This window comes from Neodiprion fabricii, chromosome 4 (assembly GCF_021155785.1).
Source record: "Neodiprion fabricii isolate iyNeoFabr1 chromosome 4, iyNeoFabr1.1, whole genome shotgun sequence".
Lineage (NCBI taxonomy): Eukaryota > Metazoa > Arthropoda > Insecta > Hymenoptera > Diprionidae > Neodiprion > Neodiprion fabricii.
In genome coordinates this window covers 21,264,050-21,289,555 of record NC_060242.1, presented here as the reverse complement: position 1 = coordinate 21,289,555, position 25,506 = coordinate 21,264,050, and the positions used below count along the sequence as shown (strand labels likewise).

Here is a 25,506-nt window from a genome sequence, read left to right as displayed (position 1 = left end):
CGATTTTTTTTTAAATATAACTACATCGGTACAGTATATCATGTAATGGAAAAATGCAGCGTTAATTTAACCAGAATTCTCGACTCACCCTTAACGGCATTTCACCGAATCTCGGATCGATATGACACTCCTGCATTATGCTGTTCTGAATTTCGAAAAACCGATCGAACAATCGTTTCTGCAAGTTGAAACCAATCTGTCGATCTGTAATTCGATGATAATATTTGAAGTATGAAGCAGGATTTTACGATAATTGCTTGTACAAAATACACGCAGTTGCCAAAAGTTTGCATATATCATATTATGTTTATATTGGCATTATGTCACACTCACTTCCCATGTCGAGCGATATTTGTACCGAACTGTCCTCGAGTTCCTCGTCGGTTGAAAATCTACCGTTGTCCCTTCGGTTCCGAAGAGCTTTGGAAAAATTGCTACTGAAGAACATCGCGCCCACAGCTTTTCCACCTCTAACAGCTTCGATGGCGCTATTTTCGTCGGGGTAATAATCCTGGAGAAACGGTATTGAATCGCAATGATAAATTACGTTTCATACAAACAATCTCTAACAGCGATAATTATCCGCGCGATGGATATCGTGTAAAAATAATTGCGAATTCCTGTTTGCGAGAGAATCCACAACCTCCGACTCACCTTTATGATGATGGAATCGTCGAAACCGTGCAAATACCTGCAGCTCAAATCGACGAAATCGCAATCGTGAGTATCCTCGTAGTAATTAACTTCGCCCCAAATACTGCTGTAGTTACAATTTCCGGCTTCCTTGTTCACCACTGCCATGTGCAAATTCTTTGGATCCTCCCCGATCGCGTTGAAGAATAAGAACGTTTGAAGAACGGGAAATATCACCGCAAAAGCGACACCTCTGAAATATGAAAGATTAGATAAACAGACGTTCAAAATTCGTACGGCAATTTTTGGCTATTATTTTACTTCAATCGATATTTTAATTTCAAATTCGCGTATTTTTTATTTTTTTTTTGTTTTTTTTCGCCTCCAAAGAAAGTATTGACGAGAAAAAAACGGATAACAATACAAAACAAACTTACCCCGGATGTTTGACCAGTTGCATAGCATTCTTGGTGAGCAAAGCCCTGAACTTTTTCCATTTCGATGTCACGACTTTTCCTATGTCTTCGTTGTCCCTTATCTGTTGTTTCTCGGTGCTAATTATATTCTAAAAAAAAAAAATCGGCTAGAGTTAGATGCTGAGATGTAAAAGTGAAAATAATTCAAGTACACCCAGAGAAATTTCTAGTTGTAATTACTATGCAGTCTAATTAGCTATTTTCACTTTTTACCACGACCGAAAAATGTACAGTTCTATGTAAATACCGAAATTGAGTTTTGTGGCTGTAACCAGAAAATCTAGTATGTGTCACTATTCTCTTTGATTACTGTCACTCGTACTTGATTTTCTTGTATTCTTGTCACTAATGTATTAAATTAATGTTGAACTTTGACTTCACCGAAAATTTGATGTAAACTATAAAAAACGAACAGATTAAACGTTGCAATAACCAGAAAGTGTGTGATTGCCAATTGCAATTACCCTAAACAGTAACTTTCGCCAAATTTTCTTCTAATTTCACTAGTATTTGAATCGTAATCGTACGATACGCATTTTCATAGAATTTTCTCTAGAAACTTTGTAAGAAATTAATAACAACAAAAAAAAAAAATAATCTCCGTGTCTTTATATCCTACATCGGTGCTGCTGTAATGTCCGTTGTGAAGTGAAACCGTCATCGAGTTGACCTCCGTTGGATTGTGAGACGTCACCTCGTTGCTAACAACTTCGGTTATCCCTCTCTCCTGATTATCGGCCTGCCTCTGACTCAACGTCAAAAACGCTTCCTCCAATGTCGGACATTGAAATTGTGTCATAATTTGTCCAGGCGTGGATTCCGTTAGTAATTGTCCGCATCTCATCATCCCTACCTGCATGCATTACAGGTATGTAAAAACAAAGCTCGACAATGGTTTTTAATAACTTCTGCACGTACAGGTATACATAATATTGAAATATCACGCAATAAGGAAATCACTCGCGCACTCTTCCTCGCACCGACATAGCACTTAGGCATGCATATACACCTGCACACCTATAACGTTTCGATATTTTACCTTGTCCGCCTGTTTCGCTTCCTCGATATAATGTGTCGTTATTACAACGGCCGTGTCTTCTTCCCTTGTGATGGTTATCAGGTGATCCCATATACTGAAAAGTTACAGTGTACATATGTATAGTCAATGTCACATTTCACTGTTTGAAAATGGCTTTGGAAGTTTCAGTTTATCGTCTAACATGATCAGAGTATACATTAGCTGATATTGCGATGATGTTACTAAAATTTTTACAACTTTGTTGCCCTGTTCAGGGTGTCGTCTCATGTTGATCAATCCAGTCAAATATCTCGAAAACCAAGAGTGTGAGAGAAAAATTTTTCGGACAAAAGTTGTAAGGTTCGAAGAGGGAAAGAAGGTGAGAGTATCAGATTTGCCGTAACTGGACCGGCCAAGGTCAGATGAAGGTCAACTTGGTTTTTTTAAATGGTACGGTATATTTTTTTCATCGGCATCTAAAACAGCGTCAAAAAGTACTTACATACTCACCACCTAAACTCGACTGGTGATGAGATATGAGCCTGTCAAGTCTCTAAGGTATCGTGACGTGAACTCTCCCGCTAAGTCCCCCTATTACCTTTTTTTTTCGAAATGTTTTGTATTTTTTTTTTTCGAATTTTATCTTCAATTTTCTAAATTATTCAATTTCTTGAATTTATATTTTTAATTTTTCAGTTTGAAGGTTTATTAATTAAAAATTTTCTTATCTCATAACTATCTTTAAAATGATGTTTGTTTATTTTATGGAAAATTTGAGGAATGAAACGTTATTCGTAAACCATATTTACTATGATTTAGTATTTACTGCAACACAAAAAAACCACGTTTACCTTCATCTGACCTTAGCGGGTTCACTCACGGAAAATCCGACTATCTCATTTTCTTTCCGTCTTCGAATCTTACAACTTTTGTCTGAAACATTTTTCACTCAAACTTTTGGTTTTCGAGATATTTGACTCGATTGATTAAAATGACACACCCTGTATAATAATGCAAAATTTGCAAAAGAACGGGTGTTCACATGTGGCATCAAAAAGTAGAAAACTCCAAATAATAGAAGCGGGTCTACACAATTTCGAATTTTCAAAGACGCGAAAATCTGTTTCAGTATAAAAATGCACAACGTATACACGATAGCCAAAACATTGTAACATAGAATCGATGGAATTCTAACAATTTCATATATTTTAGCCGGTATATTAATTATACTCTACCTTTCGATAAAATTTTACTTCGTGGACTTGGACTTTTCTACATTAAAATTCTAAATTACAGGTATATATAAAAAAGATTCTTGCGTCATTGATAATTGGATATTAAGTACGTTCTATTGCGTGGGTAGGTTACGAAAATTTTTGTCGCCTGTTATCCATGACGAGAATCGCATCGAAATACCATTCAATGACGCGTTGTAATGATAAAACGATAAAAATCGTTGGAAAATAATCGTCGAAAAATAATTGCTCAACAATTGACTCACTCCGCGCGCAATACGGGATCCAATCCGACCGTTGGTTCGTCGAGAATAAGTAATTCCGGTTTGTGTATCATAGCTGCAGCGAATGACACCCTCCTCTGCTGTCCACCGCTCATGTGTTTCACCTGCGTATTTCTCGGCGGGAGGTGTAACAATTTAGTCAAAAACGCCAGCCTTTCCTCTGTAAAGCGAAAGAAATATTTGTGGAATTTTTTGGCGTTCTTCGTTCTTTCTTCTCGGTTACTTTGCTCGTCCTGGCAAGTCAATCAAGGTCCAGATGACGAGGAAAAACTCACCGATCACATCGTCCTCAACGCCGCTTATGCGGCCAAAATAGTACATCGCGTTAGCCGTTGTGAACTCTTTGACCAGGGATATTTCCTGCGGCATGTAGCCGACTCGGGGCCCCGGTATCCCGGAACCCTTGGATCCCGGTTTCCCGCCCAGGACCCAAATGTCACCGCTGTCGATGCGTCGCACTCCAACGACACATGAGAGCAGGGTTGATTTGCCGCAGCCGCTGGCACCCAGGAGACCGTAGCTGCAAAACGGGAAATTAGTGAAAAACATCGTTTAAGGATATACAGGGTGTACACAGTGAGGTTGAAAGGGTGTTTAAACTAAAACGTGACGACACGGAGCTTCGAATAGGTTCGCTATAGCTAATCTAGTTACATTCGACTATATGGGGTTCTTGGAACGGCGGAGAAAACGTTGAAACACTGAAATTCAACTATAAACATCTCGTTGTTTCAACTACATCGTAGAGAAAAATTCATACCGCTTTTCTTCATTTTATTACGTTTATTATTCGACGCGCTTTTGACCTGATTAAACGTCCCATAGAGCCTTAAGAGGATGCTGTAGGCAGTCTCTTTTTCAGAGTAAACAGAGATTATCTCTTGCTGACGCAAAAAAAAACCTATATATAGCGTAATTCTGTATGCAATGTCGAGTGCAAAAAGCCAACAAAAAAAAAAAAATATATATTTTTTTTTACGCAACGATAATTCCAAAATATGTATTTATGTGATTAAATTGCATACGTTGCTTGGCACTTTCATCGTGCATGAGACAATAAAAGTTTCAAAATATTTTTATTTGACATTTTCACATCAGTGATTCGTAGGCTTTGTTAATAATAAAAAATAGTGACATTTTACTCGGTCGGTAAGGACTGACTATGGAATCGTCTTGACGAAGTTTAACCGAAAATTCATACTTATTTTTGCACTGATTTTAGTACAGTGAGTGTTTATTAGATTATTGCATACGACGATCTTCTTACAAATAGCGAATTGTAGAATTATAGAATCATCGAATTATAAACTAGAGCTCAGATATCGAAGCTTTGTTTCAAATCGCTTTCTAGAGTTGTTCGACGTCTACTAAATTCGCTCGATTTCGCTCGACGATGGATTATTTTATTCAGAATAGAGTATTTTACATTCTACAATTACACTGAAAGAGATTTTTTTTTTTTTTTGCTACGATGGCAACGTTGAATATTTAATTCAACAAAACTGCACCGGTATTGAATCCGATCAACAAATATATGGCACCATTGAATTGACTACTGAAAGTAAAAAAAAGAAAATCAGTCTTATTATGGGTGCGTTTAAAACGGGCAAATCGTATTTGAAATTTCAAAGTTATCGACTTTTGGCCAATCACCAATGTCCTAGATGCATTAAAATTTTTAGAGTTAAATTACACTCGCGATACATATTATGCAAAGTGAAAGGAATTTGCTGGTGCGAATCTCTATGTGGGTATGTAGGTTATATATAGCCAGTGTTTTTGGGGGATTATTTGACTCTCTCTTTCTTCGTAGCGCGCAATCAAGCCGCAAATTATTTACATACGTCCAAGTAATTAATAAGCCCGATACCTTGAAGTATTCAGAGTCCCGCAGAAGTCGCAAAAAAAACCTGACCGTCGACACGTTTTCTTGACCATGCGTGATCGTACCATTGCAATTGCTTTTGTCGGAGGATTAAAAATCCTGGTGTCAAAAAAAAATTAGCATTTTATTGGTCAACTCGACTCGCGTCGTCGCTCCGCACTCGAGATTGCATTGTACGTGCACTTTAGCGAGAGTGTTTAAACTTTTAGACGTAGATATACTGATCGAGACACAAGGTCGAACCGGTTAATTTTCATGCAATTTACATGGTAAAACATTGACGGTGTTAAAATTGACCAATAGTGGCCGGCGTGGACTATTATAGAACAATTTTTGTGGTCGATTCAAAACTTGAATGTCAGATGGTGTTAGATTGACAAATGGTATTAAATTGACACCAAAACACCATGTTGAAGTTGGTAACGTTATCGTAACGATTCATGCGGAGGAAAAACGGTTACTTCGCAATTTTGGAATTGTTTGAAATTCAGTAAACCATAATAAAGCAAAACATGGTCATACTCTGAAATCTTCGTTCCTTCAAAGTGATTTTAAATATAAGGAAATATTAATTTATTCTCAATGTTTCGTTGCGATAACGTTAGTGACTTCAATCTCGGAATTAAATAGTGTTAGATTATTAACAAGAAAAAAAAAAAACAATTACAGTGTACACGAGGAGAAGCACGCAGTGCGCGAGAAGAGGATCGAATTCCTTTCACTCCATTCGTCGGACGAAAGTTCAGTAACTGCAATTTGACGTTTGAACTCGAAGTGCGATTTACAGGAGCAGTAGAATAACGAAGTTCCGGAAAACTAAAGCGTCAATTTCATCTCTGCTATTATTTGCGACGAATTGCTTCTCGCTTTAACCAGAAGAAACGAGGCAAACATGTTCCGGAAGTTGATAGATCGGTTAGATCACGATCCAGGGACAGAAATCGACGTCCATTTATCGTTATTGAGAATGCTCTGCTTCACCAAGAATCTTCTGCCCAGGAGGTTTCACCAGGTTGAATTCAAGACTTTTTACAGATAAGTTGGGTCTCGTTTATCCGGGTCTGAAGCAGCTGTTCCAAGAAATATCGGAACTAACGTTGAACGATTCTGGGGATTTGATTACGAGCAGATCGTTGTGGTGGGAATTACGTCGGGGTTTCGAAGAGTTCTTCAAATGAAGAAATGGTTCGATTCAGAAGAAAAGGTGTGGCAAAATCTGACGGTCAATTGACGCGAGAAGAAGGATGAGATCGTGGCAAAGGAACAGATTTTCTTGAATACATTGAGGATCGATGAACTGGAGCGAAGGATTTATCAGTTGAAATCACAAAACACCATAAGTCGGAATAACGATTATCCATCGACGAAGAAATCGGCGAGTCACGTTTCGACGTCAGAGGAAAAATTTGAAAACAATACACAAAATGCTATTAAAAATTTTGAAGCATCAAGATCCGACCAAGAACAGGAGGAAAAAGGTTTCATCGACGGTATAATTAGTAACGAGAAATGCTGGATCGGATATTGAAAGTTTGGCGGCATCGGTTGACGTCAGTTTAGAGTACAGTAAAGGAAAACGATAATTTATATACTCTTCTTCAATTCGCCGATCAGAATGCAGGAAAAGTTTTTGACAGTGTAGGAATATTCTCTGAATTATCAAATATAAACTGTTCGCGGTCGGACGAAGTCGAAGAAATTAAGAATGTCGAATATGCGGATTGGATAATCGATCGAATGAAATCGACGAATATTTTACCGACCTAAAAAGAAGATAAGGTGGGATTTTGGAAGAGATGGAATGTCTCCAAAATCGAGTCGTTCAGTTAAAATCGCAAAGTCGGAACGTCAGTGTCCGGAGTTGAAAAAAGAGGCCTCTGCGATCGTTAGCGATCGAAGAGTCTTCCAATGATGAGACCTGTACGAAAAAAATTTTTAATAACAGCATTGCAGCAGCAGCAGGACACGAACCTCTTGACGAAGAAAAAAAGTTGTCGACGGAAGAATCTGGAAGCAACAAAACATCGAAACCAGTTCGGGTGCAGCCGCCAAGTTCACAGAATTCTGCAATTCGGCTGATCAAGGACGGATAAGATGAAAGTTTCATAGGTAAGAATGCAGTTCCTCAAGGTTACAATAATACCGCTATAATTCGAAATTCGCCGTGAGTAAGTAAAATGACACCGAACAATATAATGGCTAAGAACACGGCTAACTTCAATTCGAGTCTGGACGAGTTCACCGATTCCAGGTGTCCGAAAGTTAGCGCCAAAATTAATTCCAACGTAAAAGCGAAACCGCGTCCAATTGTAAGTGAAGTTAGCAACGGAGGAAAGAATTCGGGTCAAGCACACGAGGTGATGGACGATCTAATCGGTGCCGTCCGCGAAGCGTTGCCGGCTACGATGCCTGGTAATAATAACTCCGCCGACGGTGCTTGTGGAGGAGAAAAAAATTCCGAAAAATTATGCAAGACGGGATGTGTGAGAGATTTTTACAACACACATGCACACCGATGGTAAACGACACTCGAGGCGAACGGCTCGTAATTTCTGTTCTGTTTAATTACCTTATAATGCGTAACGTCATACATAATGGCGGGATAAAAAATTTCCAGTAACGCACAACTTTTACATACTACGCACAAAATCGATGGATCATCCTGCAACTTTTTTTTTCTTAACCTTCGACGTTGATTTTTTCCACTTCACACCGATCGTTTCATTTCCCCCGTGCTTGTTGCATAATAATATCATTATCATAGAGTGAGGAAAATTTCATATCTTACGGTTATTAAAGAACTTTTGGTAAGATAGGTCGTAGTTACGATGGCGAATTGAATTGAAAACATGTGATTATATAGACTATAGTCGTCGATACTAAATTTTCTTATTATTGCAGCGTTACTTAAACCTGTTTCGATTGCTTAACAACATTTTTTTCCGTCAAACATGTCAATCTATTATTGCACCAATATGAAATTAACTCAATAGTAAAAGTGATCGTGATTAACAAGTATAGTAATTACACGATTACTATGAGTTTTTCTGGCTAGAGCAACAAAACTCATTTTCACTTCGTACCCAGAGCTGCATAGTTTCGGTTATGGAAAGAAATGAAAGTAATTATAACGACCATGTACAGCAATTACGATTAGATTTTTTTTTCGCCATACGAACGGAAATGTTAAAGCGTTTTCTTCATAATATATTTATCGTCTAACGTCGATGAAAAACACAGGCTAAAACTAAGTCAAATTAACGGCTCTGCAGAGAACATAAACGCAAACAATGCTTGATCTCAAAAGCCGTCCATATTGACCGATCGTAGAAACCAAAATAATATTCAACCTATTCTTCGTCCTGTTTATTTTTACAATAGCAGATGCATGCGTGCCATATGTGATCTACATTTATTCGCCCCCGAGTGCAGTTTTAATTATACGACGATACCGGGAGTTTTTTGTGAAATTTTCCACTCAAAGCTGGCTGATAGATCACTGTATAAGCGGCATTTTATATTACAACATATTGAAAATGACATAGTGATTAGTTTCGCAGAAAACTGACGCACTTCATTCCTCGATAATTTATCACAATCTCGAAGAGTCTGGTTTTTTTTTTTCTTTTTTTTTTTTTGCTTTTGGATTTTATACTCACATAGAGCCGCGCGAAACGACCATGTTGAGGTTATCCAAAACTGCAACATTTTTCGTGTAACATTTCCGGGCATTCCTAATGACGATCGCCTCCTGGGCAGTCATTTCGTAAAATCTGCGATCTTCTTCGGTCAAGTATTCACGTTCTGAAACAGAAACAAATTCCGTTCGAGTTAATTGAATAGAAAAAAAAAAATAAAATAAGAGGAGAACAATTGTCTTACGATCATCATTAATTGTAGATAACGTATTACGTAATCAACTACTTTTATTACTTAATTAAAATTTACGGAATATAACGGAGTAGGTATAATAGTATACCTATAATACACAAATATATAGGTATGTAAAATCTGCCGTGACTGATTTAAAGTTTCTCACGGAAATGAAATAAACGACGCACGTTCTGACCGCATAAAAATAGTGATTTAACTCGCCTCACCGCTCAGGATGACAATTTGTGTTTGAGTAATGCACACAGGATTTCTGCATCTCGTACGTATAGGTATATGCAATATGTGGTATATTCATGCGTACAATATACATACATATAATGTATATGAAATCGACGAATATTGTTCATTGCCGTCACGTATGAGGAACTGATATTCTGTGCAGTAGACTCGGAATAACAGAAGTCAGAGAAAGAGAGGGAGAGAGAGAGAGAGAGAGAGAGAGGATGATTGTCGCACCGAAGGTGATCGTAGCGTATATTTTATTTTTCATCTTCCGGTGCAGGAAAACGAGGGAAAAAAATAATAAAAACAACCTTACCCTTACCACCCAATTTCCACCTGTTTTCATCAGTATGACCTGCGATATGCGAATATACAAATAGGTATATTCTTGTTACACCGATTTCCCGTGAATCTTAAATCAGACGTGATGTTAATTTGGTGTGAAAGAAGGAGAAGATAAAAATCACACTTGTGCAACATTTTGTTGAACGCGTACGATGAGTGGTAAAAAAATGGCGGCGCGGAAAATTTGATTTTGTGGGTAATCCAAGAGTGATAAAAAAGAGGATCGTTAATCGGGTGATAATCATTGACGAAAAAATATATCGCAAGGTACGTTGAAACCGCGTTATTTGTTCGACGGCATTATTTATATCAATATGTGTACAAGATCTGATATGAACGCGAAGGTCAGCGATTGAGTGCCTGAATTATAGGGCCAATTTGCTGGCCAATAGAAAATTGTAATTTTATACACGGAATTAAGATGCCCTCGATGTAGTCAATTGATAATCATTATAACATCGAGAAGTTCCTTTCTAATGTGATAAAATTCCATTTGCCTTATTGATTTTACTTTACATGCACAGAACCATGATTTCACAAAACTCGTAAAATGCGGCACAAGGTAAATCTCGTTTACAAGATATCAATGATAATTATCTTACGCAACGAATCGTTTTCTATACCTATGTATATTATACCCATCGAAATTTTGGAAAGTTTTTCACCGCGATGCGAATGTGGCTAACGAAAGTTTCCTGCGTCACGTATATATACCCATATTGATGCGATAATAATTATGTGAAAACTGAGAAGGAGAAAAAACACCTTTGATTCAGCCAATATCAAAAAATTCTTTACCATTATCGCGACGTGGTCGATAAATAGTCGGGACTGACGAAAAGCTAGACGGACGAGATCGCGTAAGTTTGTGCAACCTAAAACGACTGTTTGTTTTTCCTAAATTTCTCTCTTTCTCCTCAACTATACGCTCGGTATATGATACATGTACATATGTATAAGTGGCAAAGTTTCTCCTTTTTATATAAATCGTAGATCTATTACCAACCTGATCGCCTTTCCCAATCCCAGAGATCCGATGAATGAATAAACGAGTCAACAAGTAAACAAATAAACAGACACTTGAAGAATAACCAATTTTATCCTGTGACAATAAGACAACTGGTCGTTTTGTCACGATTTTTCCATTTCACTGATACGACTCGTCGATCGAAATCACCGCATGAAAACCGCGCACCTCAGACACCTGACAGAGGTAAATATTGGCTAATTAGCGAACTAGGTGGCGAACGTCGCATACCAAAGACAAAAGAGGACTGAAATGAACCAGCGATCAGTCTCGCGACGAACCGCGTGCATCGAGTCAGTCCTGCACATTTCTTCGTAGATTGGAAGGGAGAGAACTTAGAGAGCTGTTCGAGGAAGTGAGAGGGGACTGGATTGGATTGGACTCGAACGGAGAACGGAGAAGGGATCGAAGAACTCTTTCTCGCCTGCACCTGCAGCCGTCACTTTCCTCCGACGAAAAATCTGACAAGCCTAAAATAAGGCCGAGATATACCGCAGGTTTGTATAACGACGCAGAAAATGTGGAAAAGTCGTTAGTTTTGAATCAGAGTAGAGTGTTTGTAGATTTAAAGCCGCGGGCTAAATTCGCCTGCATTTATGCAACTCGGAGTGCTGTTATCAAAATCTTTCCTGCATTTCGGCAACCGACGTTACATTTAACCGGTTCGTCAAAGTCTATGGTTCATCATTTGTCAAGGTTGCCGTGATGCGGGCGAATTCTGATAACACGTACCTTGAATTGGATAAATTCGGGCGGATTATGATCGAACATATCCTGAATTGCATAACTGCAGGCAAATTTACACTGCGTCGAGTGAAGTTGAATCGCTCTTGTAACATTTCCACAAAATGACCGGTTGTACAAATAGTTTTACGGAAAAGGCAACTTTTTTTTTTTCTTTTTTCCTACGATTTCGTAGCAGAACGCAACAAATATCAATATTGTAAATTCCGAGCTGACTCTGAGCGGCTTTTTATTCCAGACTTGTTTAAAGTCGAGTGGAAGATCAGCACCATTAGTTGACTGTCGTAGACCAATTAACGCATCATTAATCGACTCATTAGCATCGTCTTGCGTCAATTCTCGTAACTGAGAAATTGTGCTCTATAATGTGTGTAACGCAGCAAGATTAGTAGAAAACTAACGAACACCGGATTATTTAATCGCCGTTGGCTATTCATTGCATATGTGTAACATTAAGCACATATAAGTATGTATATATGGGGCATTTCACGACAAATGCAACCCGTGTACCTCAGATTTTAGTTTTTTCATATCGGAATGGGAGTTTTGTTTTTTTTTTTTTTCTGTACCCCGATCTAAATAGATTCCAGAATCACATAATTTTCATCATTCCGTGATCTGTTTCAATCGGTGAATAGAAAAAAAAATCCAATTTCGGCGTGAAAAAACTAAAATTTTACAAAAAAAATGGTAAACATTAAGATTCGATTATCGTGTCATGATTAAAAATCATATTTTAAATCATAAAATCAGTGTGACTTTCATCAGATTTTAAAAAACGGCGATTTCGGAATTGGTTTTAAATTTTTTTTTAAATTTCATTGATGGCTAAAGCAATGTGAAAAAAATTCCGAGACCCTTTTTGCATCATCATACTAAGAAATTATCAAAATCGAAGGGGTTGAGCTACATAGGTTGGAAATTTGACGCGGAATACCCCATATATATATATACATGTATATACATATATACAAGCAAAAGCCTGACTGTAAAATTTTCGCACTCAAATGAATGACTGATGCAATCATTGTCCAATCACGAAACTACAAGTGATTAAAAAATTCCACCATCGAACACTGCCAATTATTAAGAGGATTAGGAAAACACTACCAAAAAGAAAAATTGTATAGGTAGTAAAAAATTGTAATAAAATTTTACACAACTAGAAAGTTCAATGTTTTGTATCTGCAGGATAGTTACGTAGTATAGTACACAATGGTACTTGCATAATTGGTAATTCATTTCTCCGTACATGAATAAAATAAATATTCTGATCTTGTGATACACGATAAAAAAAAAAATTTACAATTCCGTTGGACTTGTATAATGACCGTTTCCCTTTCTGTCTCAATTTTATATTTATATGTGAGTGAGAAGTTTCTTCTCTGCATGCACGATGTACAAGGAGACTCTAATGTGTTGATGTTGTGTTTACCCTTTTTGAATCCTTGCTTCCGATGAGAAGCCCGTAAGACAAGCAATGCCGTCTATTGAATGATATGCGGATGCGCAAATCATTAATCTACGAGAGAATATTTTTTGAAAGAATGTAAATTCGAAAAATTCGTGACGCCAGGTTCGATTCCTGGCTCCGTCGTTAATTTTTCGAATTTACATTCTTCAAATTTATATTTATACTTTGCAGATAAATTAGCACCAATTTATGTGGTTTCTCGATTACAAGTTTCGCCGCCTGTATCAAGTTCAGACCTAAGTGCAGTCGTGTCGCGGAATGAAGAAAAAAATCATAGTTGGACACTGAATTATGACTAAACATTCTTTACTGGAATCCGCTGTTTCCATCGCATGATTATAGATGAAACGAAGGCGTGTGTAAATCTCGAGGTCACGTCGATCGGTTATATTTCTTAATCAATTGACGATCAACATATACATGCAATAAAAAAGCGGTGTAAACCCTAATAAAAATTCATCAGGTTTCCAACCGCGTAGTGACGGAAGACGCAAAAACTTGAATAACTTGGGAGATAATCATCTCGATACGATACGTTCAGCTTAATTTACTGCGCGACAAAAGTGAGAAAATAGAAAAAAAAGTTACCCATAGGATTAATTATACATGATATATATTCATAATATACACCGAGTTACGATAAGACGAATCCGTTATTATGGTCGCAGTGTCACGTTTCCTCATTTAATTTTTTATTTTTTATTTTTTTCAACAATTTTTTCCACCTTATTCTTCGCTCGCATTTTAGTTGGTATCACAAAGTTCTAGAGGAGGTAAAAAATCGCTTACGGATATCTTTTTATACAGCCTGGTATATCATATACGCGACAGGCTGAGAAACGAGAGGAAATTAATGAACGAGAAGTGATCGCGTGAACTCCAAAAATGCCCAATCCGAAGGCTCCTTACTTGGCCGGCTGTGACAACAAATTACAAGGATCATCTCAAACACGTCGTTCGCCTTGGTTTCAACCAATTATTAGAATGCAAAAGTGGCACCTTCTGCATAAACATATTATATAATAAGTCTGATATGCATCTATTCAACTTTAGGATATAATATATGTATAAAGTAATTTGTTTGTTGTTGCGACACGTAAGTAATTTGTTTGTTGTTGCGTCACGTTCTTCAGACAACTTTTGGTTTTGTTCAGCTGTCTGAGGATTATCATGGTGTAAGTATAAATTAAAACCGACTGAAAACCAGTGCGTTTCGTGCAGAGTTTGCATTGGAATATACCTATTCTTCACCCGTGCATTTTTATATCTTTGTTTATTTACTCTTTAGGCATCGTATATTTAACATTGGTTTCTTTCTTTCGTTTTTACATGCAGCGAATCGTAGCGAGTTATCAGGTTTTCAATCATCTTCGCGAAATTGAGAATTTAAATGGTATAAAATCTATGCGCGATCGCATCATGTCATATCTATGTATTTTTTTCAACTCATACACTAAGAATCTTTTTTCAAATACTTGAAAAACAGTTGCCTGATCTTTTCAGATTTTTATCCAGACTCTAACCCGTGCCGACAACAGGGTGGATTTTCTCATTTAAAATACACGTGTTTCGGACACATTTTCAGTACATATTTTATTGCAAGAGTAACAATGCTACAAAAAATCTGTTACCGCGAGGTTTTAGTGGTCACTAGTGCCGCTATCTAAGAAAAAATTCACATCATCGTACCATGCAATTGCGACGAATTGCCAACCCTCGAACACCAGGCAATAACAATGGCGAGTTATTTTTGTCACGATGTGATTTATTCTTCACGGGAAATCATTAATATTATATCAATATTATAATCGCATGCTTTATAAGTCGTGCACATGGACAATATAAATCGTCATTTATTGTAATAAATAATTCAATTCAACGCGATTCAATTATCCGTATATGACACGTATAACGAGCGATTCATTCTTTATCGACATTGCTTTTTTATCGTCTCTTTTCACAATCCAGATCACATATCATCGGGCAATAATCTGTGCCAACGTAATGCAAAATAAAGATGTCCAGTGATAACGATATCGGTGTGCAATTAACTAACACAAAGTATGAAATTGTGCAGCGCGGAATAGCTGCAAAGTCACGATGTACGAATGTTTCGCAAGGATTTATTAAGAATGAAGGAAGAAAAAACCAACAGAAAATGACAGGGCAAAAAGAAACCGTAATAAGAGTGTTTTATTCGTTGTTTGAGCATTTCCGAACGTTGATCGGGCAGAAAATCACATTGAATTATGCAGTGGAAAGTTTGTGTTTGCTTTCAAAAGTGCAGCTATATATAGACTGTACAATAATTATTATGCTACAACAATGTGATATGTGAATTATTACCATTTATCCTCCGGGATTTGAAGATTCGTTTATCCTTCATCGGTATAATGATAATTATGATAATACAACTTTTATAAAATCTCTGAATAAATGAGAAACTTGCCGTATGATTCTGTGCGGAAAGAATTGATTTATAATCGAAAGTTCGATGAGAATTTGAAATTCAAAATAATACGTCGTGCAACCGTGTAAAAAAAATTGCAAAAGCCTGTTACCCAGACACGTTTCTGTTCGATAAAAAATGAGCAAGAGAAAATTTATACGTCATTTGCAAAATATCACGCCGAAGCTGAGCTGGAATTGCAAGGCAGGCTTAATTCACTACAGTTACTCGAAGCCTGTTAAATCGAGTTAGAATTCTCGATTTGCGAATATATGTCGCATTCACGGTCATTAGTGCAGCGTATAATAATCCATAAAACGTGCGCGCGCATCGCGAGGTAGAGTAGCATATTTAATTCACGAATTCGGTACGACAGAATCTATAAAATTCTTTGCCATTTAACACGATGCAAAAGGTAACGACAATTCCAAACATTACCTACAATAGAAATAAAGAAATGTCACGGATTCTACGAAATGACAATAATAAATTCGTAGAATTCATGCCATTTCTTTGTTTCTACGTCAGATGAAAATCTGTCAAGAGTGGTTTTATTAAGAATTTTGTTGTAGAACGGGGCTGTCAAGCTCTCTTTTTCGCTTGAGATACGTGGACTTGTTTGGAGATATACGCGAAAATGTCGAATTCGACTAGGGCACTATGTTGAAGAACAAAAAAAAAAAAAAATCGCCCAGTCCAGCCAACGATTCAAGTTTCGTACAACATATATAATATCGGATGATTGAAGGGCGCGTAAAATTTGTTGCTAGGGTATAATTAGGCAAATTGATTTTTCCTTTTCTCGGCTATTTATTTTATCATATTGTAAAATTGATTTACTTGAGAGATTCTCGTAAAGAAAAAATATCGCATTCACGGAAGCGGGGGAGCGTCCATAAATTATCTAATCGAATTCGACCCCCTCTCTCCGCATTTGTAATCTTTTGTCGGATTCAAAGCCCCCCTCTCCAAATGGCATAAGGAAATGTGCCCCCCCCCCTGCCCCTGCCGCAAATAAACCTGGAATCCCTTTATTACCAGGAAGAGAAATGATAACGCGCAGTATTTATTCTTAGCGATAAAAATTTTTTGTAAATTTCGCATTTTACATACGATGTAATAATTTTATACCCCCCCCCCCCCCCCCCCCCATACACACTAACGCACACACAACCACACTCGGTCATTTTTCGTGATAATGTGACACCTCCGATGACGTAATTTACAGACGTTCTCAGGATGACCGTTCGCTCGTGTTTGGCCGCACGACCGGCAGCATTACGGATCTACCACTTGAACCATACTCCCCCCCCCTTAACAATATTAACTTACCCCCACTACGGGCGATCGGAGTGGGGGGTTAGCGGTGGGTCTCAAGTAGTAGAGAACGTGTAAGACTTTAATTAATTATTAAATCTAAATTTTGTGCAACAAGTTCGATATAACGCAGCCTGTACAGCACTTCTGGAATCACAAGTAACGTTTAAAATGAAAAAAAAAAAACAAAAACAAAAAAAAGTTTCACCAACATCCGTCGAATAAATTTTAAGTTAAATCTTTACAAACACGTGTACGAAAAATTTTATTGATATTTTATACATGTAGATTAATACAGGAATTTCGTGTCGTTGGATTGTTAACTTTTTTTGTTTTCAAATCAATTAAAATTTTACGAATTTCAAACACGATTACATGTATATGTAATATAAATTATTGGTTTTGATTAATTAAAAATTCCGCTCCTCGGAGAACTATGCATAGGATTTAAGCGCGGTTACGTCAAAGCGTTGTCAAATGTTAGTCCTCGATTAACACGCCTATAAAATATCTAAATAATATAAAGTTAGGTTGCTAGGTCGTCGATAGAAACGTATATATACGTATGTACAATAATTCGAATACGAAAGCAAAATTCTAAACTATGGTCGAGCCACACGATTACCTCCATCAACCTATGCAGGTATATATAACTATACGTATATATACATGTATACATATACGTATAAAAGTTAATGGCTAAATTTTTTCGAAATAGTAAATTTCTCTACCGAGCTAATTCTCCACGCCAACAGCCAACGGCTTGTACGCATGATTATACGTACAAAGTAATAGCTACGTATGTACACACATACATATGTATACGCATGATATTATACGGATACATCGATTTCGGTGCTGGAGGCTAAGTGAAATACTTTCGTGACAAATCCAATTTTTCTGTACGTTTGTATTGAATTTGAATTTGAAATTTTTTTTTTCTTTTTCCTTCATTTTCAACCAAATTATCAAATGAAAAAATTTATACTATTATTAATTGCTATCATCATTGTGGGAGATTATAGGTCAGAAAATACCTGCGCAAAAGGAGACAATCAACGAAATCGAGTTTCAGAAGAATGAGAAAAATGAGAAAAAAAGAAATTGAATGCAATCATTTCGATAGAGTTACGTACGTATATATAAATTATAGTGTTATTTAATCAGGATTTTGCGCGTCGTTATGAGCTGCACTTGCTGAGGTACGTACATACCTTAATACTACTTTCTATGTAGTATAATGACTACGCTAACTTTATACATATACAGGGTGGGCCGAAAACAAAATCGGATCAGTTTAAAACATGAATAAAATCCGTACGCGTTGATCGATTTTCAAAAACTTTTTTTCGCACAAAATTATAAGAATAAACCTTTCGTCTTGCGTTTGAAGGTATGAATAATCCTTCTGCCTCACTGAGATACGCTTCCTTGAAAAACGGGTTTTGAAGAAGTTGCCGGGAGGATGAAAAAACTCAATATTGATGAATGATAAGCTTAATTTTAATTTTAAATTACCGTTTGAATACCAATTTATTTTCGTTGGATTAGTCAGAAACAGAGAAATGTGTGTTCGTCTTTATTCTCTATTTTTTACATTTCAACATTGTCGAATTATTCATACGGTCAACGCGATCGAAAGAGAGGCCATTGGGGAGTGGAATTTGGTAATAAAGTTCGATGTGTCCAGAATTTTCGGCTATTACTGCCAGAGCTCTCCTTCACCGAAATGAGAATCGGCTTTATGGCTTTAACTACTACGGATAAGTCGATAATTCACCCCCACGACTGCAAACGTGATGCACTAAGTGATTTGCCAATAAAAAAAAGTCAGCATTAATGCCATCTTGAAACATGTAGAAAATGTTCTTTTTATCTATCTGGTGGTTGGTCGTTCCTAATTGGATTTCAATTAAATTCCGATTAACTGTTGGCTTAGTTAAGTATTGAGATCGGTTGCTTGAGGCTCAATAATTTTGGTTCAGTTCTCGACATCATTTACAGCCGACTTTATTGATAACTTCCGGCAAACAGAATCTTAACCTCATTGCGCGCATTTTGACTTTATAATATTACAAGAAACGTTTCATGTCATGTGAATAGAATCACGGGGAGAATCAAACTTCGAATCACAATTTCAGATGAAAATTAAGTTCGAGGTTCTTCGATATTAATTTTTTCAAACCCCGTTTTTCAACAGTGTGTATCTCATTGTCAGCATGGAATTAAGGTTTCCCGGATTTTCAAAAGCGAAACGAAATATTTATTCCCCCAATTTCGAGCAGAGAAAAGTTTCTGAAAATCGGTAGACGCGTTCGCATTTTATTCAGGTTTTAGACCGGTCCGGCTTTCTTTGAACCACCCCGTATATAGAATACGAAACCACACGCCGCGTGATATTACCTCATATATACGATTTTATATTCATTATTCTTCTTCTTATTCATACTGTGACTGTCATTATCATCATAGTACAGACTATTACCGTAGAATATTATTTTTGTATGCAGGTACATAAGTTATATTAATGTTATTAGCATCACAGGCGCAGCAGTTTCCTTCTATATTCATTTATTTTTACAACTTTTTTTTATTTGCATTAGAATTAATCGCGAAAATCAGGATCAAATTTATATCCATATTTTCAAATTGAAAAAGAAATTCTATTGATTAAATTCCAATCATCGTTACATATACGTATGTATTATAATTTTTCACGATCCAATTTTTTATTTGTTCCAATATGCATGCATACACAGGAAGGAAAATGATTCGAAGCAATTTTCCTTCAAACTTAGTTTTAGTAATGGAAAAGAAATCTATTTCATCGCTAATTGTAAGTCGTCGGCATAAAAGTACTTGTGTTTTCAATCGTAACGTTGAATACGTATGTACTCAAATTTTATACTTGTCAGATTTTTCGTTTTTTTCTTCTTTTTTTTTTTTTTGTAATGTCGCGATGTATGTGGAATTTCTATAATGTAAATATTGATTTCTCTATCGATCTCTCTTTTTTTTCCGCCCTGTACCTCAGTTCGTGTACGTAGGATACAATCAATATATCTGCAAGTGCGCTGCGTATAATTTGTAAGTATAATAATCATAATATCTTATAGATGATGATGATAGATGAATTATATTGTTACACGCAAGATGAACTAAAATATTTTTGTTCAAACCGAAAACAATCAAATAAATAAATAAATAAATAAATAAATAAATAAATAAATAAATAAATAAATAAATAAACGCAGCTTTTGTAGGTATTTTCAACTTGAAAAACTTGGATATAAAATTTACTTTTTCCGTCGACCAATTATAGTCTCATACATTGTCAATATGCATGTTACGTTATTTCTTACATACTTTTATCAAAGACTTGTGATTTTTCATCGTTATTATTTAAACGCAAATGACGCTCGTTAAATGTGTAGTGAAAATTGCGTGGTGTTGACCTGAAACTGTCCGTATAATATACATAATATATTATAATACATATTCTAAACATATTATACGCAACCGAATACATAACAGCCAACTCTCTCTCTCTCTTGCTGTCTCTCTCTCTCACTCTCTCTCCGCTTTTGTTTCTCCCTCTAGTATTTCTACCGTTGTTATTTAAACAATGTCTCACGATTTATCTGCCGTAACTGATATTATTATACGAAAAAAGAAAATTTACGATCGATATTACAAAACGAGGAAAACCATTTTAAAAAAAAAACCCCAATTTACTTACCCCGTTGGTACGTCACAGTTAATTACACGGTGTTTAAACGATGGAAAATGAATTAAAGGATTAAAAACAAAATCACAAATTTATCAAACAAACTTGCACACGGTGTTAATTTTTTTTTTTTTTTTTTTTTTTTCAGAGAGGATTTTTAGCACAGCACGGAACGAAGATATGTAATAGCACGGTCGTGTGTGTTGCGGACATACAGGTATATACGTATGTATAATAAACGGCGAACCTCGTTTCAGCACTTTCACTAAATATATGTTGTACTATACTCCGCGTCTATTACTTTATATACCTCGCGGATTATATACGTTTCGTATTTATGCATTTGAATAAAGTACCTGTATAAAATGCAATGCGGCGCGCCTCTTCGAGAAATATTTTTTATTATTTTTCAGCAAATTTACTGTCTGTATACTCGTATACATATATATATATATATACATATATATTATATATTATATATTATATATATATTATATTATATATATGTATATGTATTTCAGCAGAATCGAATATTAAGTTTAAATTTCTATTACAGTTATAACAGTTCGACAAGCTAGTGCAAGGCAACTCTCGTCAGCTCATACTTTCGGCTTGTGTTAGGCTTGAAAATTTCACCTGTGCAGAGCGACGAATCATGCCCTCTCCCCCTCTTTTCGCCTCCTTATACCTATTACTTTTTATTCTCCTCGTTCTTCTTCCCCTCCAGTTTCACAGGCGACGGGTGAAAACGAGTTTTTTTTTTTGTCAATAATGGAAGATGAAAAATGTCCAAAATCCAAACTTGTCCCTCCTTCGACCCTTTTTTCATCATTTTAAATACGCGTAGCCTTGATTAGCATAATAAACCGTCAATGTTATACTACACTGGTATTTTTTTTTTTACCTGTACGCGCGGAAAGAAGAGGTAGAAGAGAAGAGAGAAAAAAAAAATAAAAAAAGGATAAAGGCCACAAGATTTAGGAAGAGCGACAAAGTAAAAAAAGCTGATAAAAAGTGTGAGAGTGAGAAAGAGATAGGTACCGAAGCATGCAATTGCCAATCCCATGATTTCGCTGTAGGTATTACAGCTTTGTTCATAAGCCTAATGGAACGAAATCCCGCCGACTTTGAGAACGATTTTTTTACGTTTCGATCCATTCATTTCTTTTGTTCGTTTAATATGTCGATATCGAACATTAAAGCTATAAATATTTGAAGAGTAAACATAAGATATTACACAAAGTAATAGATAATGTAAAGGAAAATAGAAGCAGATTATTATTGAATGATTTAAATAAATGCATTATTATTAATTTTACTGTAGAATATAATGAATAAAATCAACTTTTCGTCGAATCAATCGAATGAAAACTGAATGAAAATCGATTTCGAAGATTTACAAAGAGAATCGAATAATCGGATCTTCACGGTCGAGATGATTTGCGATTTTTTTTTATCTTTATTCATATATATGTATGTAAAGTATATAAGATCGAGGCTCATGATTTTGGAGGTAAAATTTCTTTCAGCCTCGATACTATATTCATTCGTTTTTTTATACATTTGATAACACATGTATTTATACGTACGCCGCGAAGCCATTTTCAACGACAGCGAACTGAATTTTCTACCCCGCGATTTGGTACATAACGGGTTTAAAATAACGTCAAACTATCGTGCAAGTTGTTGGGTGTATCTTCTTTATATAGCCACCGACGAACCATCTGGTATATAAATGATAGATAATTAATCGTAAATCCTTGGGCAAAATTGCCTCTACGTGATTTAACCGATTGTGCAGCATTACACCAGTGCTTGTACATTTGTATACGTATATGATGTATGTACATTGGGTATACGATACGTGCGTGAACGCGTTTCTTATTCTTTGTCACAACTCGCATAAATTGCTAATTAACGCACTGAAAAAAAAAAAAAAAAAAAAAAACCGAATAAATGAAGAACAAAAATTCCATCACTTGAATTTATAGCAGTCGAAGACAGTACTTTAACTTTGAAATCCTTATCTTCATATTCTTAGTATTATTTATATCCTGTCCGTGAATCACGGCTCACATTTATACATTCGCGTGATTATCAGCATACAACGAATCAGAATCCAAACGAACAACAGAAAAAAAATGTACGCAGTGATTTTTGTCGAATGCGATAAAGAGAAAATTTCTCTTACCGACGGTCAGTAAAACAGAGCGACAGATCCTTCCGACAAGTTTCTGATCGGTGTTACTTTCCTTACGAATTTATAAGGCAGGAAGTTACGCCGAGAGAAATTTTTAGTTCCGGTTACCGCTCAGTCCTTAAATATTTTCATTTTTTACCACAATCGAAAAATATAGTTCTAGGTACTAATGGAAATTAATTTTGTAGCTGTTGCCGGAAAGTCTAGTATCCGTTACTAAGCTTTCTCATTTAGTTAAAGCCTTATTTAAGTAAAAAAGTAGAGTAAACCTCAGAAACTGATTTTGCGTTGCAATTACCAAAAAAGGATCGACAATAGCGAAAAATGTTTACGCGTACCTCGTTTTTCGTAATTCCAACAATATTCAAACAGTTCTTTTAACGATACCTGTTTTACTGAACTTTTTTAGTTCCTGTAACAAATTGAATTTTTCTCAGTGTAGTTGGCGTAGAATTTCGTATTTTCCGCAGATGATTTTGCTGTTGACGCTGCAGCGCTTTCAGACACATCTCCGTGCGCAAATACTGCATCCGCAATGCGGTAAATATCCACATGTGTCACGTATGTATACCTGTATTAAAAAGTACATAGTGGGATGGGATATCCTTGACCTGAACCGATGTCCATTTGTTCGGATTCGCACAGTTCGCATCACGTCGTTAATGATAATTGCATGAATAATTATCCATTCTATCAGGTGCTTTGTACAGCAGATTTGTCTAATTTTTCCTTGCGCTTCGACGTTATTATACATAATGATTAATGACAACTACATCACTCACAAAAGTGACAAAAAGTGACACACAGAAATTGAGATTACTGATTTTTCTAGAATTTTTTTCACATTCTAGCCAATCCTATCTGTGATATGATTCAGTTTGCTATATCCAAAGCGTCCATTTTCAAAGATTTGAGGAACTTCAGAAGAATCTCGTATAGAGTGAAACAAAATTTCAGAGCCCTCGTTGAAAGTGGAGTTTTCATTACCTACATCAAAATATTTGTGATTCTCAACAATATTTTTTTTTCAATAAACCATCTTGGAAACTTTTTTATTCATTTTGACAAAAAATTCATTCCAATCGGGTTTTTTTTTTTATTTTCGTTATTTTTCAAAGCGATCTATTTTTACTGTTATGAAAACTTCATTTCCGACAAGGGCTCAAAAATTCAGTTTCACTTCGCTGGATTTTTTCAGATTTTAGTTAATGTGGTGCTTCAGCAATGGCAAGATAAATTGTGTCTCAGATGTGAAGTGTCTGAATAAAGTTTACGAAAATTGCTTCCGTGTACAAAAAAATTTTGGAGCAAATATAAAATCTCAAATTTCGATCTTGATCGATGCTTTGAGAAATGCCGCATATATCGGTTATTCGTGAATGATATAATGTTATTGTTTATATTTATTGTTTAAAACAATGCCGAAAAGGTAAAGGAACGAATTGAACAGGAACAAATAGGAGAAAATTAAATATTGTAAGCGCGTGTGACGCGAAAAAATTCACACAAAAATACAAATAAATTATCTTCTGTAAGCGATGGCAAGTTCAGTTATAATAAAAATATATTTCACCACGAGATTCCGAAGTTCGGTCGGTCCTCAAACGATCAATCATACGTCTACTCTCGTCCCTACTGGCTCAATACAGAAAAACAAGATTTATAAAAAACTGTCAAGGTAACGAAAAAGAATAATTTGAAGAGAATTTAATCTCAAATATAGATTATAAATAACTAAATAAAAATGCAAATAAACGAAAACGTTGATCGAAAATAACGAACGTTTTGTCTCATGTTGAAAATTTGCATTTTATTTATTAGTGTGTAACTGCGTATTAACGGTCTTCAACAAATTTCGTCTTAAATTATTGCGTTTTAGCTGTACCATTGCTATTCACGTTTTTCCTAGAAATTTTTCTAAAAACGATAACAATCTTACTTGCTGAAAAAAATCTTTTGAAATAAGTCAACCAACAATTAAACAAAGGTTCAAAAACTCTCAATGACGAGAATCCAGTTTCATTGAATCCAAACAATCTTCACTCTGTTTTCAAACGATATCGGAACATACAAATTTCAACTGAAATACCCGATTTTTAATATAATTTTCAGTGTTATATTACTGATAGTGTTTCTACAATGAAATTTGCTTGCCACTCTCTAATTTAAATTGCGCCGGTATTTAGGCAACCGGTATCGCAAACGCTCCATAATCACCTTCATTTGTTATTCTAGTTAATTTTTCAATTTCTAGTTAATTTTTTAATTTCGAGTTTTGGCAGATTCAACAGAACTGAATTATAAGGTAGAAAAAAAATCAAGAGTCATTTTTACGGACATTTCGAAATCATTGTTTCTCTCTCGATGTAAGGCGTACCCGGCGTTTATCCCTTACTGACAAAATCAGTCACCTGTTAGCGCATCGTCTGCCTTACCGATTCTTGCTTCCTTACCGTCCTTAGCTGTCCGGTAGTATTATTTTCTTTACCGACAATCACTAAAGTAGGTGTCTAACTTGTTTCGCGGCCAAATTTCCTTCGTTGCCATCAGTGTTATTAAACGTTTCCTATGGATAA

At 35.9% G+C, this 25,506-nt stretch overlaps 1 protein-coding gene across 6 annotated transcripts in view; it reads right to left on the bottom strand.

The window, feature by feature from the left end:
- Positions 1 to 25,506, bottom strand: part of LOC124181266 (ABC transporter G family member 20-like) — a 37,875-nt gene that overhangs the window by 5,434 nt on the left and 6,935 nt on the right. For 2 of the 6 annotated variants that reach the window (XM_046567647.1, XM_046567644.1), the window contains exons 2-10: positions 9,191 to 9,335; positions 3,922 to 4,166; positions 3,629 to 3,806; positions 2,149 to 2,242; positions 1,729 to 1,962; positions 1,071 to 1,198; positions 655 to 886; positions 334 to 511; positions 89 to 204 (exon numbers count right to left, since the gene is read on the bottom strand). In XM_046567647.1, the coding sequence (XP_046423603.1) occupies positions 89 to 204; positions 334 to 511; positions 655 to 886; positions 1,071 to 1,198; positions 1,729 to 1,962; positions 2,149 to 2,242; positions 3,629 to 3,806; positions 3,922 to 4,166; positions 9,191 to 9,294 (1,509 nt within the window). In that variant the 5' untranslated portion in view covers positions 9,295 to 9,335. Of the gene's footprint in view, positions 1 to 88; positions 205 to 333; positions 512 to 654; positions 887 to 1,070; positions 1,199 to 1,728; positions 1,963 to 2,148; positions 2,243 to 3,628; positions 3,807 to 3,921; positions 4,167 to 9,190; positions 9,336 to 10,998; positions 11,300 to 15,583; positions 15,639 to 20,742; positions 21,066 to 22,319; positions 22,405 to 25,506 lie in introns of those variants that run through there. The other 4 variants (XM_046567646.1, XM_046567649.1, XM_046567645.1 and 1 more) reach the window with 4 other exon arrangements.